The sequence below is a fragment of the Nesoenas mayeri genome (assembly GCF_963082525.1).
Source record: "Nesoenas mayeri genome assembly, chromosome: 17".
Classification (NCBI taxonomy): Eukaryota; Metazoa; Chordata; class Aves; order Columbiformes; family Columbidae; genus Nesoenas; species Nesoenas mayeri.
The window spans coordinates 10,448,613-10,467,330 of NC_137565.1; the positions used below are offsets into that span (position 1 = coordinate 10,448,613).

Here is an 18,718-nt window from a genome sequence, read left to right on the forward strand (position 1 = left end):
AAGCCAGCCCCACCTTGCTTCCTGCCTATGGCTGATCTCCAGTGCCTAGAACAAGTGAGAAAAATCCTGAGATCCCAGAAATAAGCATCAAGTGGTGAGAGAAAATTGTTCTTGTCCTTTGCATATGACTAGCAGAAGGCCTAAGGCATAACATAAATACCTTATAAATCCAGGGCTAACCACATATACCAAAATACATACTAAAAAAGTAAATAATTAAAAAAATAGTTTGTGATGTAAATGTTTGCCTGCCTCTGTCTTTTCTGAGACTGGAGTAAGGAGCTAAATGGGCTTGACTACTTATGATACAAAACTTAGGATAATACAAAATACTTGCTAAACCAGAACCTAGAGACATATTGACAGGCGAGGCTGACAGTGGGACTCGTACCTCATCTCAGTTGCTGATATAGGGCTTTATTTTTTTAATTATCTATCAGAATATGAGAAATGTAATCCTAGTAATTCTTGAACCGTGGTTGTGAGGCTTTGGTAGATGGTCCAAATCTTTTCTGTAAGTTCCCAAGAAGTGGTATTTTTCAAGTCTTTTTTTCCCCCCCCCCCGAGTTTTAAAATTTAATATGGATTCACAATTGTCATTTTAAAATACTGAGAGTTAAAATGGGCCATTCTTCCAAAAAGAAGGACTACTGATTTCTTCCAACAGTTTGTCGGGTTCTGGCAAACTCTTTCATCAAAGATAGATGAAAGAGGAAGCACAGGATGAGCGTACCAAAAATATGCTTTGCTTCAGCTAGCTCTATTCACAGATTGATGGTATCACTGTTTGTTTTTGGTTGGGTTTTTTTAAGCCTGAGCAAACATTTACGAGGGGGCGGAAGGTACAGATGAGTATAATGCTAAAAAGAATAGAGCATGAGGGACGGGGGATGAGATTATAGGCATGTTGTGTGGGGGCCAGGATTAGGACAGATGGTGTCAATCGTCGTGAGAAGGAAGCAGCACAGGTGAGCTGGGAGCTTGTGCCATAAAAGGACAAAGGAAGGTATGAGGTGTGATACACAGGAGAGGTTAAGATACAAGTTTGATAAACCAGAATTATCTTACAGCTTTTCCTGTACTGATACTTTTTTCTTCTTCATCTCAACCATGTTAAGACTGAAGGAGCTTTTCACAACCAGCACCGTTTCTGACAGTTCTGCTGGTTGGAGCCACTGCTGGTGTAGCTGGGAAACCATTAGACAGTCAACTCTAAGTTCACTTGTTTTTCAGTCGTGCAGACAGTGCTTCTTGTGAAAGTCAATTGGCACAGCTGGTGCTATCAGCGCTTGGTATTGTAGACTTGACTATACGGTTTTTTAATCTTTTGTTGCAATTTTGTTGTTGATGTGCACTGGTTACCTTTTGTTAATCTTTTTTTTTTCACGCCTCGGAGGCAGCAGCAGAAGAAACTGCTCTGTTGTACTGGGAGAATTGATCCAGATGTAGCAGTTAATTAAATGAAATATTCTGAGATGGTACCAACCTGAATGATAGCTTTGCAGCATGGCTTTTGATGTTGGATTGGATGTGTTTTCTTTCTGAGATGATGTTGACTGAGAAAGAAAGTAAGTGCCCCAGCAATGTGGATATTTTCCACCTTGTCATGCTGTGTCGAGAGCTCATCTCACCATGACAAGGCTTATTAGATTAGTCAGTATTCCATTTCTCTTGATTTCCTCTGTCTGCTCCCATTCTGATACTTTGAAGGTTGGATGGATGCTCATGAAGTTGTTCTAATGTAATTTGTACACAGGAAGGAATTACTGGGAAAAGATGTCTCTTAAAAACTGTCCACTTTCACTTGGTGGTAAGATGCACTGTTTCTATGACAGGAAAATACTCATGTCACCAGAACATAGATTTTTAAGGAATTTCTTCCTCTCTTTGGATAGGGATGAGGAAGAATCACTGTAGTTGTAGTTTGTAGCCTTCTCTTTGCTTACCAAGCTGCCACCAGCCCTGAGGAGCAGCTCCCTCTACAGCCACCTGATGAAATTCCAGCTTGGCTCAAGCGAGTCCCCTGGGCCCTGTCCTGTCCCAGCCCAACTTGTCTTCACAGACCTCTGCATCTTCTTGCCTCAATCCGTCCTCTTGCTTCTGTGTTGCAGTCCCTATGGATGCTTCAAGCTGGCTTGCCAGGAGAAGTTTCTGAAATGCAAAATGGTGCCTGGAATATTAGGCTCTGATTCTATTAATGGCAAATAAAATAAGCAAGGATAACAAATGAAATTAGCCCACTTAGGGAGGTGAAGCAGAAGCAGCAAATAAAACCAAGTCTGCGAGAACTGGCTATAGTTTTCTTAGGTAATGTCTCAGATTTGAAAAAAATAAAGTGATAGCTAATGCCAAAACTAATTAAAAAGAAAAAAATTGCTTTAGCCAATATGGTTCAGACCTATAAAGCTAAATTTTTATTGTAAAAAGATTTTCAGACTTGTCTCAAGTACACATTTGCAGCTATTTACATATCTTTGATTAACGTTTTAAAGCAGATTCCTTAGTGTCTTTTTTAGTTAATTTGAGCTTTAATTTGTATTTTTAGACTACTTTTCTCAACTATTCATTTTTAGCCTTGTTTGTACACCCAGCTGTTCTGGGATTTAATATTCATCTTTCTCAGATGGTTGCCTTTTCTCTGTAGGAGTATAGACACGCTTTATAAATTGATTTTTAAGTATGATAATCTGATGGATCGGATTGGAGCGGGACTAAAGGAACGCTTTACAAAAGCATCCACTTTTAACCTTTGGGTTTGGTGAAGTCCTGATGATATCTGCATTGTTGACATGATATATATTGATATATATTAAGTTTTTCCACATCAAATTTCTGAAGAAGCATTAATATTTGACCTTTCAAGGCAGATTGGGTGGATGTTGTGATGTTTGTTTGCTAATATCAAACCAGTGTTTCCCAGCCTCTGCCTAAGGTGGTGGTACTGAAGATGTGTGTTGATACAAAGATGTTGCTGCAGCATTTTCATGAAAATCCATGTATCTTTTTTTTTCGTGACTATCCTGCCTATCTGTTTGGATTAAGGAGTAGGTTTTTCTCAGAAAATGGTGGTGGTGGAAGGAAACTTTGCTGTGCTGCTGTGTGTGGGTGTGTGGCTGTGTGCAGAGCGCTGCTCGAAGCGCGTTGCTCGCTGGGGATAACTGGCTGCACACCAAGCTGTGGCCAGAAGAAGCACAAAGCACCGTGTGGGCAGAGCGTGTGATCTTTTATTAGCACTTCCATTGTACTTCTGCGTTTTCATCTATCAGTTAACACTGGTTCCATCATTAACTGCTTAAATGTCTAGTTTGAATCATTTTCAGTGAGGGAGAATGTGATTTTTCAAATCATGTTTTGATATGTGTACTTAATTTTCTGGTTGCAAATTACATCTGTAAGACTGCAGAGCACTAAAAATATGCTCCAAAACATTGAGTGGCTTCCTATCCTTTTCTAGAATGACTTGAAAGTAAGAGAAATAGTAAAATTCTTAAATGTTGAGCCACAATTAGAAAGCTTAAGAACATGTAAATATTTTCCTCGGGTTTCTGGACTCAGATTGTTTTGAATAGTACAGTTAGGTTGTGTCTCACGAAAGAAATTACTTATAAGTGGAACTCAGAAGTTCTGCAGTGTGACTAATCACATTGCTATTGATTGAGTTTGTAGGGATCGTATGAACTGGGTTAGGAAAGTTTCAGTTCAATTTTGATTCACAGAAGGTAACTAAGAATTTGAAATTATTCTTCCTGTGGTGCAGATAATGACATGTTAAAGTTTTTAGGGCTTTTGTACTTTGATGATAATTTAAAAACATGTTTAAATATAAAGCACAAAATAAAAAGCAATTCTCTGCACATTTTTTCTGTCCAAATGGTTATGTTGACTTGACGCTTTGTTTTTGTTACACTTACAAATTCATGTAAGTTATGCGAAAACGTTGCTGTGATTTACTGTTTTGCACTCTGACGTGAAAGTCACTGATTGAAAATATTAACATTGTAACTAGAAGTACGCATGGATTATTCAATAATGATATACTGTCATTGGGTTTTATGGCTTGTTTGATCTGAAATGATGGCTGTTAGACTGTGATTGCTGCATCTTTCTTTTATCCTGGTGTAAGTACCCAATGACTTTACCAAGGTTGCATAAATGCACATTTCAGTACTTTTTGCCTACATTCACATGCTGTTTGGCTTTGCTCTTTTAGATCTGTTTTTTCAAGTGTGGATTCTCCAGCCAAGGTCAGCTCCATGGAAAAGAAACTTCTTCTCAAGAGCAAAGAACTCCAAGACGCCCAGGACAAGTGTCACAAGGTATTTATTTATGCAATTGGCCATCTCCATTGCTCCAGGAATCTGCAACCGCTCTGTGTCCAGGGATCTGTCAGATGCTGCTGATCTTCCAGACTCGTGGTGGGCAAAGTGCTTTTCCTTCACTGAGGTGGCTTCCTCTCCAGTACAAAGGGAGATGAATTTAGGCCACGCTGTTGCTCTAGATACTTTTATCTTAACAAGAAGCGGCTCTGGATTTTAAACAGTCCTTTTCTCAGCGTGACACAGACGACTGCTTCTTCCTGCAGGCCGTGCCTCTTCATCATACGCACAGTTGCAGCAGCACTGTTCTGAGGTTCTCTTCCTAACTCGTCAGCTTCTACTTACATAACTGTTGTCACATCACTGGTTATGGTGAACATCTTATAACAGTTGCCGTGCTCCAATAAAAGGAACCCGGTGGAGTCTTTTAAAACTTACTGTTTGAGACTTTTATGAGAGTTCGATTACTTGTCTCCCTGCTCTGTTCTGGATTTGACCATTTGCTCCTGACAAGGAGATGGGGGAAAACCATCTTCTGGTCCAGCATGGATTTGGGATAAGGTTAAAGTGACCCATCTCTGCAAGTCAGGTGAAAAATGATTGTGTCTTCTTTGCTAACTGGGGTTCGAAGAATGACTGAATATGAGCAAGCAGCTTGAATGAATGGGGTGACTTAGACTTACTACTTGTCCTTAAGAAGAACTGTGCATTCCTGGAGCAGAGACAATGGTATCGGAATTTAAACACCATTTGGAAAAATATAGCTAGAAGTCTCTTGGAGACATATTCCTTACAAACAGAGCTCTGAAAGTAGCAGTTAACAAAGCTTTTGAAGCCCCCTTTATAACCTCTTGATATTTATTGCAGATGGAGCAGGAAATGACGCGGTTGCACCGGAGAGTTTCAGAGGTGGAGGCTGTACTTAGCCAAAAGGAGGTGGAACTGAAAGCCTCTGAGACCCAGCGATCCCTCCTGGAGCAGGACCTGGCCACCTATATCACAGAATGCAGTGTGAGCCCTTACACCAGCCCTTTCAGCTCTGAAGGCCTCAAATCTGGTGGTCTTTGCCTTTCTCTTCCATCACGGTTTCAGTGGGGTACTTGATGGAGAGAAAATAATATGTGAGAGGGTCTCTGTGGAATATGAAGCCCTGAATTGTTTGCAGGGGCTTGCTTGATAGTTTCGTTCAAACTTTGTTTCTTGATCATGTGCTTAGAACACACAGAAATAGTTACTGTCCTGGTCTTGCTGAAACTATTTGTGATGTTTGTCTTGGCTGTGCTAGAACATGCTTGGGTTTGACTTCTTGCAGGTTTCTTAGCCAGAAGAGAATGGGGCCTAATCAGTACCTAGACAGAAGTCTTCAAGGACAACTAAGGGGATTAGGAAACAATGGTGTTGCCTCCATCTGTGGTATTCTGGGTTCAGGCTGATCCAGTTCCCCAGCATCATGTCAGGGATGATGTTAGGACAGCTGCTATTTTTCAGATAGAATGTGAAGATGAGGCCCTAAAACTGTGTCTTCAAAGATCGTTTGGCATTTTTCATGGGAGCTGGAATGTCTGCCCAGTTGTCCTGGCAAGATTCCAGTGAGGATATTTTCATTACAGTTAATGGTCTCTGTATTTTCAGTTGGATATAATATCCTATTTCCTCTCTTGTCCCAAGAACAAAAATTCAGATTATTTCAGAGAATTGAAAAGCATTTCTGATGAGTTTGTTTATTGGGAAGCATATCTGGGGACGAGTGATTTTCCTATGCCAAATGCTACTGGGTAAATAAATAAAATTCAGTGTGTATCTCTCAGTTGAAGAATAATACACAGTTGATAGCAGGACCACTGGTCTCTCAAAATCTGCAGGTAAGGTATGTGGTGAGATACTGAAGCAGTGCTTCTGCTCTTTGCAGAAGTTTATTGATGATTATAGGATTTAACTCAACAGCAACGAGAAAAATGAATAGGCTTGTTAGTAACATGAAGTTGAAGGATTGTATCTAGGTTGTGAATTAATAGTGTTAGATAAAATATAGATAAATGCTGTCAATAATGGATGCCTTTTGTGATCTCTGTTTGGTTTTTGTCTCTAAAGCTGATGTGAGGAAGTAGAGATTTGAACTAAGATTTATATGTAGTAAACAGTTTGTAAAATGGGCTGCTTCCATCCAGATAGAAGGCACTGGCCATGAATTTCTTCAGGTTTCCATCATTGCTGCCTTGGTGGTTTGTTTTTTGGTTGTGTTTCTTTAAAAGTTTTTTTGGCTGCCTCACTGCAATCAAGGAGGCATTTGTATAGCTAAAGGTCTTTATTATCCAGCCATCTGAAAAACCAAAGACTATGTATTGAACATTTTGCTTTCTGCAGAGCTTAAAGCGAAGCCTGGAGCAGGCACGGATGGAGGTGTCTCAGGAAGATGATAAGGCACTACAGCTACTTCACGATATCAGAGAGCAAAGCCGAAAACTGCAAGAGATCAAAGAACAGGTATACCTGCTGCTTTGGCGAGCAAGAGTGGCCAGCTACAAATAGACATTCTTGACATAATCTAGCTCTGTTGCCAGGCCATTGTTTTATGTTGGTAGGCTGTGATGGCTCCAATCTCTGTGTTTTCACATGGTTTCTTAAGCAAAATGGGAAGCAACAAGATATACTTTTGTGTATACTGCAAGTAAGCACAAGCTCCAGCCTTCAGGTTTTTCTTTTCCTGGTCCTGAAAGTACTTTGTCTATAAAACCAGCCTAGGAGAATGTCACAATGCTTTAGTAATATGCTACATTAGAAATGAACTATCCATTTTAAGTGGTCAAGCTATACAAATTTCACAGCGTGTTCCTGAATCTTCACCTGGGAGAGAACTGAGCTAGCCTTAATTTTGTGTTGGTTGGTTGGTTGGTTTTGTCTTCTTATCTGACCATTTCAATGCTTAATAGTCTTTCCCAACAGAACCTGTGTTGCCTAACTGTTCTTTTCCTAATTTAATGTATTTGCAGAGTAGTTGTTCGTAATATTTTTCACCAGAAGAATGTTGAAAAATCATTAATTTGTACAGTTGTTCATAAGGAAAAAAAAATCAAAATTAATGAAAAGATGGTGACAAATGTGGACATTTTTAGGATTTAAAATCGTCTACAAGACAGAACCCATTCAGTTTTACGAATTAATAGCAACATATTGTATTGAGAAAAAGAAATTGAAATTTGCTGTGACGTTCAAACAATTCCTTGCAGTTTTTCGTTGTTTTTCATCTTCAAAGCACTTGACAAACATTAAATGACTAATTTCATGGTGGTTGAGACAAGGAAGCCCAGAAACCTTGGTAAAAATTCTCTAGACATGAGCCGTGCTTATGTAAAAAGTAATGAAATGCAGAAACAACCCTCTGGATGTAGCAAGGCCTCCATAGGCTTCTACAGCATTCTTCTGAGTGACTGTTTTATGTAATGCAAGGGATCTAGAGCTTATTACTCTGTGTTCTGTTACTTTGTTAGCAATGTTGCTTTAAATATTGAAATGTGGAACATTTGGTGATGATAAATATCAGTAGATTCTTAGGCAGTACAGGCATGTAACAGAGAAAAAATAACACAAGTAATTTTTAATCAAATGTTTTTGTCCCAGAATCTTTATATTTGGCTCGTGAAGATTCATGGTGACATAAAAATGCTGCTTAAGTCAACAAATGAATCTCTAATATTCTGCAGACTTTAATATCTCAGGTGGACTCGAAGGGGGATGGGGTTGTAGCTGGGCTTGCATCAGTAGGGCAGCACTCTAGAGTTCATGAAGGCTGGGAGGCCTCCCATACCCCTGGGGTGAAATCCGTGTGCTCAGCTCGCCCTCTGAAATGCCTGTACACCAATGCGTGCAGCATGGGGGGTAAGCAGGAGGAGTTAGAAACCTGGGTTAGGGCAGGAGATTATGACCTGGTGGCAATAACAAGATGGATGGATGATGGCAGAGCGGTGGACGTGATCTACCTTGACTTGAGTGAGGCATTTGACACAGTCTCCCACAGCATCCTCACAGCTAAACTGAGGGAGTGCGGGCTGGATGACCGGGTAGTGAGGTGGACTGTGAACTGGCTGAAGGGAAGAAGCCAGAGAGTCGTGGTCAATGGGGCAGAGTCCAGTTGGAGGCCTGTATCTAGTGCAGTGCCTCAGGGGTCAGTACTGGGGCCTATATTATTCAATATGTTCATCAACGATTTGGACGAGGGAATAGAGTGACTGTCAGCGAGTTTGCTGATGGCACGAAGCTGGGAGGAGTGGCTGACACTGGAAGCTGTGCTGCCATCCAGCAAGACCTGGGCAGGCTGGAGAGTTGGGTGGGGAAAAATTTAGTGAAATATAACAAGGGCAAGTGTAGAGTCTTGTATCTGGGCAGGAACAACCCCAGGTTCCAGTGTAAGCTGGGGAATGACCTATTAGAGAGCAGCACAGGGGAAAGGGACCTGGGGGTCCTGGGGACAGCAGGGTGACCATGAGCCAGCACTGGGCCCTTGTGGCCAGGAAGGCCAATGGCATCCTGGGGTGGATTAGAAGAGGGGTGGTTAGTAGGTCAGAGAGGTTCTCCTGCCCCTCTGCTCTGCCCTGGGGAGACCACACCTGGAATATTGTGTCCAGTTGTGGCCCCTCAGTTCCAGCAGGACAGGGAACTGCTGGAGAGAGCCCAGCACAGGGCAACAAAGATGCTGAAGGGAGTGGAGCATCTCCCGTGTGAGGAAAGGCTGAGGGAGCTGGGGCTCTTTGGTTCGGAGAAGAGGAGACTGAGGGGTGACCTCATTAGTGTTTACAAATGTATAAAGGGTGAGTGTCAGGAGGATGGAGCCAGGCTCTTCTTGGTGACAACCAATGATAGGACAAGGGGTAATGGGTTCAAACTGGAACACAAGAGGTTCCACTTATATTTGAGAAGGAACTTCTTCTCAGTGAGGGTGACAGACACTGGCCCAGGCTGCCCAGGGGAGTTGTGGAGTGAGTCTCCTTCTCTGGAGACGTTCAAACCCGCCTGGACACCTTTCTTTGTAACCTCATCTGGGTGTTACTGCTCCATGGGGGGATTGGACTGGATGAGCTTTTGAGGTCCCTTTCAGTCCCTAACGTTCTGTGATTCTGTGGTCTTCTGAGCTACCTGGAACACATGTGCAAGAACATGGCAACAAAACCTGCAGAGATGGTTTTGCTGGCTCACAGCAGCAGGTAGATCTCGGTCATTAAAGACATGGATTGTTATTTTTTAAGTCAGAGGGAACTGGGAGGTGAGATGGAAGAGTCCCTTAGAGTTTTGCTGTTGAAAACTTGAAGCTTGAGAGGGAATGAGTAAAATTAGCAGCAAATCAGAATCTTCAAAAAAACCCAGCGGTTAGGCATTTGGTATTTTTAGGGCAAGACTGTAGGTTCAGCTTAACCGCAGGTATTTTTGGGGATGGGGGTCTGTGTGTTTGTGTTCTTTTTTTTTTAATAAACCTCTGTTCTGGTTTTCACTTGATGAAGACCCATACAAATGGGTGAACTAGCAACAAATCAGAATCTGTATTTTTTGAAAGGCCCATTCATTTGGATGCAGCTACCCTGAAGTGTTTTGCTTCAGGTACATGCCCTGAGCTTTGCCTGTCCCTTAATATGCACTTAAGTACATCCTGATAGTTTTTAAAGGTGACCAATGTGTGTGCAAGAGTTATATTGCCTTGAGTGATGTGGCCTGTTGCTCTGACCTGCCCATGAGATTTATTCAAAGATAGTCTTGCAATTGTGAAGAAATGAGAAAAACTGAAATAATGCTAATTATCTCTTCTTCTTCCTTCTTTTCTCCCTCCCCATTCTCCTCCCTTCCCAAACACTCATTTTCACAGTGGCAACTGTAGTCATACATGTAATTCTCTGATCAAGTGCTTGCTGATATAAAGGAAATCTTAACAAATTATGATTTCTGAGCAGAGCTTGTATTCCTTCAAACCGTTTTGCCTTTTTTATTCACAACTGTGTTATAAAAAGGCTCTAATTCTTTCTAGCAAGAAAATAAGGTCATACACAGGGAGATTAACTGGAAGGAGTAGGTCCCCTGTCTGCCTTACAAACTGGAGAACCAATTTGGGGATTACAAACTGAAGAGCCATTCTGCCATGCTGCCTGTAATGGATAGTAAAGCAATCTGTTAATGACCCAGCTTCTTCAAATGTCGTGGAATCATAGAATGGTTTGCTCGGAAGGACCTTAAAGATCATTTCATTCCAACCCCCTTGCCATGGGACGCTTTCCACCAACCCAGGTTGCTCAAAGCTCTGTCCAACCTGGCCTTGAACGCTGCTGGGGACGGGGCATCCACAGCTTCTCTGCGCAGGCTGTGCCAGGGCCTCACCACCCTCGTGGGGAAGAATTTCTTCCTTATATCTAATCTGAATCTCCTGTCTTTCAGTTTAAAGCCATCATCCCTTGTCCTGTCACTATCTGCCCTTTGTAAAAAGTTCCCCTCCAGCTTTCCTGTAGGTCTCTTTTAGGCACTGATCCCAGTCTCCCTGGAGCCTTCTCTTCGCCAGGCTGAACAAGCTCAGCTCTCCCAGCCTGTGCTCACAGCAGAGGTGCCTCATCCCTCTGACACCTGGGTGGCCCCCTCTGGGCTCGCTCCAACAGGGGGACATCTGCATAAGCTCCCCGTGTTGTTAGAGAATCACAGGCTGACATGAGGGTCAGTGTTCCTGCAATCAGTTGTCTAACTGAAGACAGCTGGCTGTCTGGAAGGAGTGATGACAAACCTGATTTTGTCATGAGACAGTTACTCTTTTGAATATGGGGGTAGTCAGGCGTATTGCAAGATATTAAAATGGAAAGAAAGATAAGATAAACTCCCCCACTGTCAGTCTTTCAGAATCTTTTTTGCCTAGCTCTTGATGTGCATGTTTTCGACTTGTTCTCAGCTTCATTATTTCTTTTTCTTTTTTTAGAGTAACTTTATAAAATGTATACTTATAGGTCTTAGTAAATGCTAAATAAACAGCATGAAGTTCATTTTTTCCAGTAAAGATATGAATGCAACCTCATGAGTTAGTCTCAGTTTGACTACTCAGTTTCATTGAGATAGTCACATCAATGTTTTTTACTTCTCCACCTTCCCCGTCCAAATGCCCTATCTTGTAGCGTCCCAAATGGGGAATCATTATTTCTCCCTATATAGGGAAATAGCTTTTATGGGCAATGTGAATTTTACAGATAGTTTCTAAGTTAATATTTGATTTTGAGTTGTTTCCTGTACAGAGCAATATGTTCCTTTTAAACTCTGTCAAGAGCAAAGAACCGCTGGCCGGCAGCCACTGCACGCTTCCCCTCTGCTTCTCCTTCTTTCCTTTTACCTAAGCTGTGCAGATCTGGGCTGTCATGTTATCAGCTTGAGAAAATATATCTTGAGGGAGCATCTGAGCGTTTAGTAGAGACGTCAACTCAAAGGCACATTTCTGTTTCAGAAATTAGAAATGTAAGTAATTTTTATCATTTATATGTAGATGTGTGTATGGCTGTGAAGCCAGCCTTCAAAAGTCTATGTATTGACTTTTATGAGGGATGGACTTGAAAATGGCAGTACTCAAACCAGACCACTATGGATATGTTATTTTATTTATTTCTTGTTGTTTTATCTTGTATTTTTCTTCCGCATATTCTTAAATGTGCCTCGTGCCTGCAGTCAGCATTGTGGGATCTGCTACTCCAAGTATTTCCCCTGATGCCTCTAAAATGTGATGCCTTTTCCTTCCCTTCCACCACAACTACAGGAGTATCAAGCTCAAGTAGAAGAAATGAGGTTGATGATGAACCAATTAGAAGAGGATCTTATTTCAGCTCGCAGGCGTAGTGATCTTTATGAATCGGAGTTGAGAGAGTCCCGACTGGCAGCTGAAGAATTCAAACGTAAAGCTACTGAATGCCACAACAAATTGCAAAAGGTAGTTTAGGCTTCATGGGCGAGGGGACTGATTATTGAATTTCTAGTGCTGTTTTACACACACACACACACACACGTGTTGTCTGAGTCCTCTAAAGATTAATGTGGTTTGTACAAAGCTAATATGAAGTGGTTTTCAATCATACACTTGAAATCATGTACTTTATACTTTGTGTAACTCTTGTGTTTAAATCGCATGAGGTGACTGGATAGAAGACCAGTGTACTACAACTTTTCCTGAGACTTTTATATATTTTCTATTTAAGTTACAGGTTAAAGATCAAGGAAAGAATGAAGCAGGAGACTTGTATTGCAAACTGGAGAAGGTGCGTGTTCACACTTCAGTGTCCTGGAGTTTGCCTCCTGTGTCATTCATATTATGCACAGAAACCAAGAGTGTCTGTGGCTCGTCAGTGGCATGTACAGCTTCACATTCCTCCCTGTTTTATTTTTTTAAAATATTTTTCTTGATGGGATTCCCTGTTCTTTCTGATTTGATATAAAGCTGTGTCTGGATATCCTGTTCTTAATGGATTGTATTCTGAAGCTAGGCAAAGACAGACCGGCGTGTGTCATCTGAGCTTGGAGTTAGGTTAGTGATACATAAGGCTTTTCTTTATGAATAAAGAATAGTAAATAAAAAGTAAAAGGAATTCTCAGGATTCTCACACTGAAAGATCTACTTGGTGAACGAAATATGAAATCAACCAGAAGTTAGTAAAATGGAAGTAGATTTGCCAAGAAGCAAAATGGTGTGTTGCAATATATAGGGAGAAATAAAGTTTTTTTTAAAATGAATTAAAATATGGTATCGTAAGTATATGGTAAGTATACTTATGGTATCATATGTTATCATAAGTAGAGAGTATTTTCTCCTTTTTGGTTTTACAACACTCTTCCCCCCCCATCTTTTTATTTAACTGTAGATCAATACAGAGCAGCAGGCCAAAATCCAGGAGCTGCAGGAAAAGCTGACAAAGGTAATGTCTGGGTGGTGAAAGTGAATTTTCTACACGATTTTCCAGTGGAACCTTAATGCAGAGGAGGGATGCACTTCGTTTTATCCTCAAAAATAGAATTAGTCATAGCATGGGGGATGATAAGGAAAAGGGGGTGGGAACTGGTATCTGAAGTCACTGGTGTTCTCAATATGCTTTCGGTTCTTAAGACATGTCAACAGTGTTTATTTTTACAAATGAAGCTGAGGCAGAACTGGAGTAGTGTACAGAAATTCAAATTTAAAAGGCCAGTTTGGGTATTCCCAATGCAATGCACTCGTCCCTTGCTTCTGAAGACAGGGTTCAGATGTTTTTAGCTCACTAGAAAAATACGTGTTGGACTTGCTTTAATCTCCCAGTATACTCTCTTTTAATTGCAAAATCACTTTCCAGTTAATTGCTTGCAGTAAAAATGTTATATGATAAGGATTCACAACAGAATTGAAATACCTTAGCAACATAAGCTGAAAGAAGTACATAATATCTAATGTTTGCAGTTCTGGTCAGTCTATCACTTAAGCCATTGTAAGAACAATAAGGGAGCTTCTCTTATTGGGATCTTTCAGCAGAAAAGAAAGGGGTTGTAATAATCCACTGGGAGAGCATTTCAAACCTGGCACCTGCTGTGGGATGGCTTTTTCAAGGGCTTGGGATCTAGAATATAAATAGGAGGTCAAAACTATGTTGAAATGGTACTTCTAATATTTTTAAAAGCTGTGTTTTACCACCCCCTCCCCTTTTTTCCTTTCGTTAGTTCCAATGAATTGTCTGTAAGCCAACAGGTTATTCTCCCAACATTTTAGCAGGAGTATTTTGTGAGTTCTTTCCAAGAACTGGAGCTGAATTTGGGGATAGGGTTTACTTTCAGTACATAGAGACACTTAGAAACTTGCAGTATGGCAAGACAAACATATAGACCCCTTGGATTTTCTTTTTTTTTTTTGTGAAACAGAATAGAATTGTGTAACAGAAGTTAGAATTTGGGTTCTTCCACATGTTAATTGTGGGACTACGGTGGGTCCTTGGATTCCCTGATGGAGGACATGGGAACAGAAATTAGCCTTGAAGATATTAAGGCCTACCCATGAGAAAGATGGGAGTAAAGGAGTATCTGGAGATGTTAAGGATGTACCCGTGCGAGAGAAGGGAGTAAAAGAGTAACATTGATGACAGCAAAAATAGCCTATGAGATGTTACTACTGTAATTTGTAACCAACAGTGAAGAGACACACGAATTGGTAAAACTGTATAAAAATGCACTTGTGGCAATAAATGACATCTGCTACTTTCATCCTGGAAGAACTTTGTCTATGTCGTTTGTCCGTCTCAACCATGACAGTTAATAGGTTGTCTTAATTGTAGACTGCTAGGCCAAAGTCCTGTAGCAATTTTATTCACAGTGTTGGCCATCCTCAGGTTATGAACTTTCATAACCAAGTTTTTATGTGTGTGTTTTTCTTACAATACCCTTTTTTCCCTCTTTGGACCTCCAGGCTGTGAAAGCTAGCTCAGAGGCAACTGAACTTCTTCAGAATATCCGCCAAGCAAAGGAGAGAGCTGAGAAGGAGTTAGAGAAACTGCAGAATCGGGAAGATTCTAATGAAAGCATGAAGAAGAAATTGCTTGAAGCGGAGGTGAGTGGAGAATGTCTATCTAGAGTAAATTAGTTATTGGGATGTGTCTCAGTTTAGGAGCCCTTGTCTGGATGGCTGTGAACAGCTTGGATTCCTGTAGTAATTATTCATGGGAAAGTGATGCTAGACATTAACACATTTTTAGTTAAAAACCATGTGTTTCTTTGAAGAAAACCACAAGACTTTTTATTTTCAGTGAGGAGTCCATAAGGATGTGTGGTTAGCATAAGGGATTTGAGGCATGATGAGGGTTTCAAATGTAAAAGATGACCATACATTGACTGCTTCCCCTGGCTTTTTTCTGGAAAGTGCTCGTTGCTTTGTGGTAATGCGGAGCTGGTTCACCTAAACGGCAGCTCATGATTGCTCTGCAGGAACGGCGCCATTCTCTGGAGAATCAAGTGAAGAGGTTAGAGACCGTGGAACGAAGAGAAAACCGTCTAAAGGAAGATATTCAAACTAAATCTCAACAGATTCAACAGATGGCAGAAAAAATTCTGGTGAGCAGAGGTGAAAATGAAAGATAAAGGGTAAGAGTTTGCAAGAAAGGGCTAGGAAAGGAACAGAAGACATAGAATTGCATTGAATAAGGTAGAAACTGTTGAATAAAGGGATTTGTTTCTTGTACCAGTCATCCTGGAGAAAGCTTAAGTGCTCAAATTCACCTTTAGTTGCAACTTCTCTCCTGTATCTTTAGTCTTAGTACTACTTTAAAATTCTAGTTGTCTCAGTGGGAGCACTTTTAAGTCAACTTAGTAATATTTAAGTTAATTACCTAATGATAGTTCCAGAAGTAAAGCATTCTTGGGACAGGATGCTTCAACAATAAACACATTGGTATCTAGCTTTTAAACTAAATTGCAAGGGAATTTAGAGGTTACATCTACTTGAAATGCTTACATTTTGAAGCAGAGGGAAATTAGTCATCTAAACTGTTCCTCTCCAAAGATAATATTTGTCAGGAATCCATTTTCACCCACATAACTTCTCTGTTGGCAGTTTCTTGTTTCTATCCTTCTTAAACCTATTAAATCTTTATAGTGAATTAGTACGTCACTCGACAGTGAACCAAGCAGAGAGTGTTTCTGGTACTTCCTTGGGACAGGAAGTGTAATTTTATTGTTGAATAATCAAATTAATGTAGTGTTGCTCAAGAGTTCTCTCTATGTTGCCCATATGACAAGGGTAATAGCTGCAAATAGACTTTAGCATCAGAATGTCTGAGTGCTCTCCAGAAAAGATAGAATCGGTTCTTTAGTAGTGCTGTTTCTTTGAAATTGTTTTGATGACATGACTGCATGGTAAGTGGGAGACTGGTTTTGCTGGGCACATAGCCAGCTTTATGTTTAGAAATAGTGTAAAACCACATTGTTTCATAAGCCTCTTGTGTATATTTGGGGATTGTTCCTTGGCTTTGATTACTTTCTCTGTGGAGGAAAAACTGGAAGGGACTGCAGAAATATCGGCTAATTGTTTTACACCATGGGACATGTTTAGCTCTTCTTATAGATAGTTTCCATGGAGTTCTGACAGAATGTTGGAGAGACACGAAAGTATTTTATAAAGAAGTCAAACAGGTGTTTAAGAAATAATCCTACAGTCTCTTTGCTGGTTCCTTGCAGCTTTGATCTGGGAGCACAGGGTTATAATTTTCTTTTTCTCTCCATTTCTACCCTGTTCATTCCCTCAAGTTGATCTCTTCGTACGCTTTTGACTTTTCCTGGAATAGAAAGGTGAAAGGGAGCTGAAGACACAGAATTGCATTGAATAAGGTGGAAGTTGTTGAATAAAGGCATTGGTTACATGTACACCCATCAGTACCTGAGAAGTAGCTGCTGATCTGCCTGTAGAGAATTGAATAAGAAGTGAGAAACAAGGTAGAGAAGATACTTGTTACTGCTTGAACGTGTAGATCATTGCTATGAGGCTAATAAAGTTATCGCTACATAGAGAATAGTAAGTGAGAACTAGGATGGTAAGAGATTACCTTTTTGAGCCCACTGTGGCTGTTAAGTGCCACTGCAGAAACCGGTGAAGCTTCTGCTACAAGATGAGCAGTCTTATGCTGGTAGCTTTGAAGCTGCTCCTGATCTGATTGTCTGATTCTCTGCCAGGACCTGAAACGTGTGGGCTTCTGGGGGAGGTAAGTTGTCCCTCTTGTTGCTGGGAGACATGTTTCAATTGCAGAAAGCAGCAATCTCCATTCTGTGCAGAAGTGTCGGGTGCTCGGCACTGTAGATGACCTACTTTTGGTGAACCTCCTCTTTGATTCGCACTTCTGGAAAAAGCGGCCTATTGCAGTTACTGGAACAAAAAATCTTTGTATGTTTTCAAGATGAGGATGATCAGAAAAGAGAATATGAAAAAAGCTAAAGTAGAAATATCGGGATGTTTTTCTGTGCTATGCAGTAACAAAGGCAGAAAGGAGACCTGGGTGCACCCCAAAACCTGAACTTGTCTGTGCAAAAGTCAACCCAAAGGTAGAGAACGGCAGACCTGGATCTGCCTCTTGTTCTAAGGAAATTGTTGGTATGGCAAATATGTCAATAAATGAGCATAAAGTTCTAAATGCAGCTCTTGCGAGATACCCTGTGAAAGGTGATTGTAGGTATACCCTGAATAAATAGTCAGACAGCAGAAATAGCCAACTTATGAAATACAGAATTATTTAAGTCCTTAAAGTGCATGGCTCAAACTATCCGATGTGAAGTACAGAGGTTAAAAATATTCTGGTATGTTCTACCATACATATTGCATCCTGCACTGTTCATTTCCCCAGCAATTTATAAATAGTTATTCTGACAACATTCATCTGAGGAATATGGCAGAGTGAAATCTATTCCCAGTCTATGAATGTAGATTGAAAAGAATAGACAGCAGTGCCCCATTATTGAGGTCTTCTGTGAGAAAACAAATGAGAGACCTTGTCGAAAATAGATCTGCACTTCCTGGGATGCCACTGCAGCTCTAGAGTGTTTATAACTGCTTGTTTTCACAAAACGACCTTGGCCCATCTTTGGGAATATTTTACTGGGAAATGGAGATTCTTACAGTGGAAGTATTAATAGAAATCTTTGTCTTTAACAGTATATCTGCTGTACAGTAGATGGGCCAGCAGCAATATGCAAAGCTTAAAACGGCTAATGTACAGCTCTCATAATGGCTCTTTACTACGACAGCCCTGGTCTTGGGATTATTATAGTGTGAAGGTGTAAAAACAATGAATGGATGTTTGGTACCTATGTAACACATAAACACAGCACCTGCTACTTCTTTGTGTCTGAATATGAATCTCCGCTGTTTTTTAGGAGCTGGAAGAAAAGCATCGTGAGGCTCAGATCGCAGCACAACACCTGGAGCTGCAGCTGAAACAGAAGGAACAATTCTATGAGGAAAAACTCAAAGTAAAAATATCTTCTTATCATCTTCCTACCAGCTTTTGTGGGTAGAGTGAGTTCAGGGAAAACCATTTGCCTTTAGACTCTGAATCCTTTGTTTTTTGGGTTACTTTCTTGCTTACCACTACTGAAATGTTTAGAGAGCTCAGTGGAATTGGAATAATTTTCTCTTCTAGTCCATGCCATTGTACCTGGTCTGTCTTTAGCACTGCGTTTAAACAAGTGGCAGCTGAAGTCAGAACTATAGGAAAGCAGTTGTTGATTGTAATTTGACTATTGCTGACTAGATAATCCTTACTGCTATTGTGTCTCCCATCCTGAAAAAGCTTTCAGTTCCTGCTGCTGATTTTCTAAGAGTATTCACAGAGCCTACCTGCGAGTTTTAAATTCAGCAAATACTAGAGCGTTTCTGAAATTCCATCTTCTTGGAGCTGTAACAT

At 40.7% G+C, this 18,718-nt stretch overlaps 1 protein-coding gene across 2 annotated transcripts in view; it reads left to right on the forward strand.

Annotated features, from left to right (window-relative positions):
- The window catches only part of CIT (citron rho-interacting serine/threonine kinase), a gene marked incomplete at both ends in the record, with an annotated part of 71,629 nt that overhangs the window by 21,353 nt on the left and 31,558 nt on the right, over positions 1-18,718 (forward strand). Inside the window, 9 exons of one of the 2 annotated variants that reach the window (XM_080355410.1) lie at positions 4,211-4,316; positions 5,184-5,327; positions 6,681-6,800; positions 12,079-12,249; positions 12,521-12,574; positions 13,175-13,228; positions 14,740-14,880; positions 15,255-15,380; positions 18,189-18,284. In XM_080355410.1, the coding sequence (XP_080211536.1) occupies positions 4,211-4,316; positions 5,184-5,327; positions 6,681-6,800; positions 12,079-12,249; positions 12,521-12,574; positions 13,175-13,228; positions 14,740-14,880; positions 15,255-15,380; positions 18,189-18,284 (1,012 nt within the window). The remainder of the gene's footprint in view (positions 1-4,210; positions 4,317-5,183; positions 5,328-6,680; positions 6,801-12,078; positions 12,250-12,520; positions 12,575-13,174; positions 13,229-14,739; positions 14,881-15,254; positions 15,381-18,188; positions 18,285-18,718) is intronic. The other variant, XM_080355411.1, reaches the window with a different exon arrangement.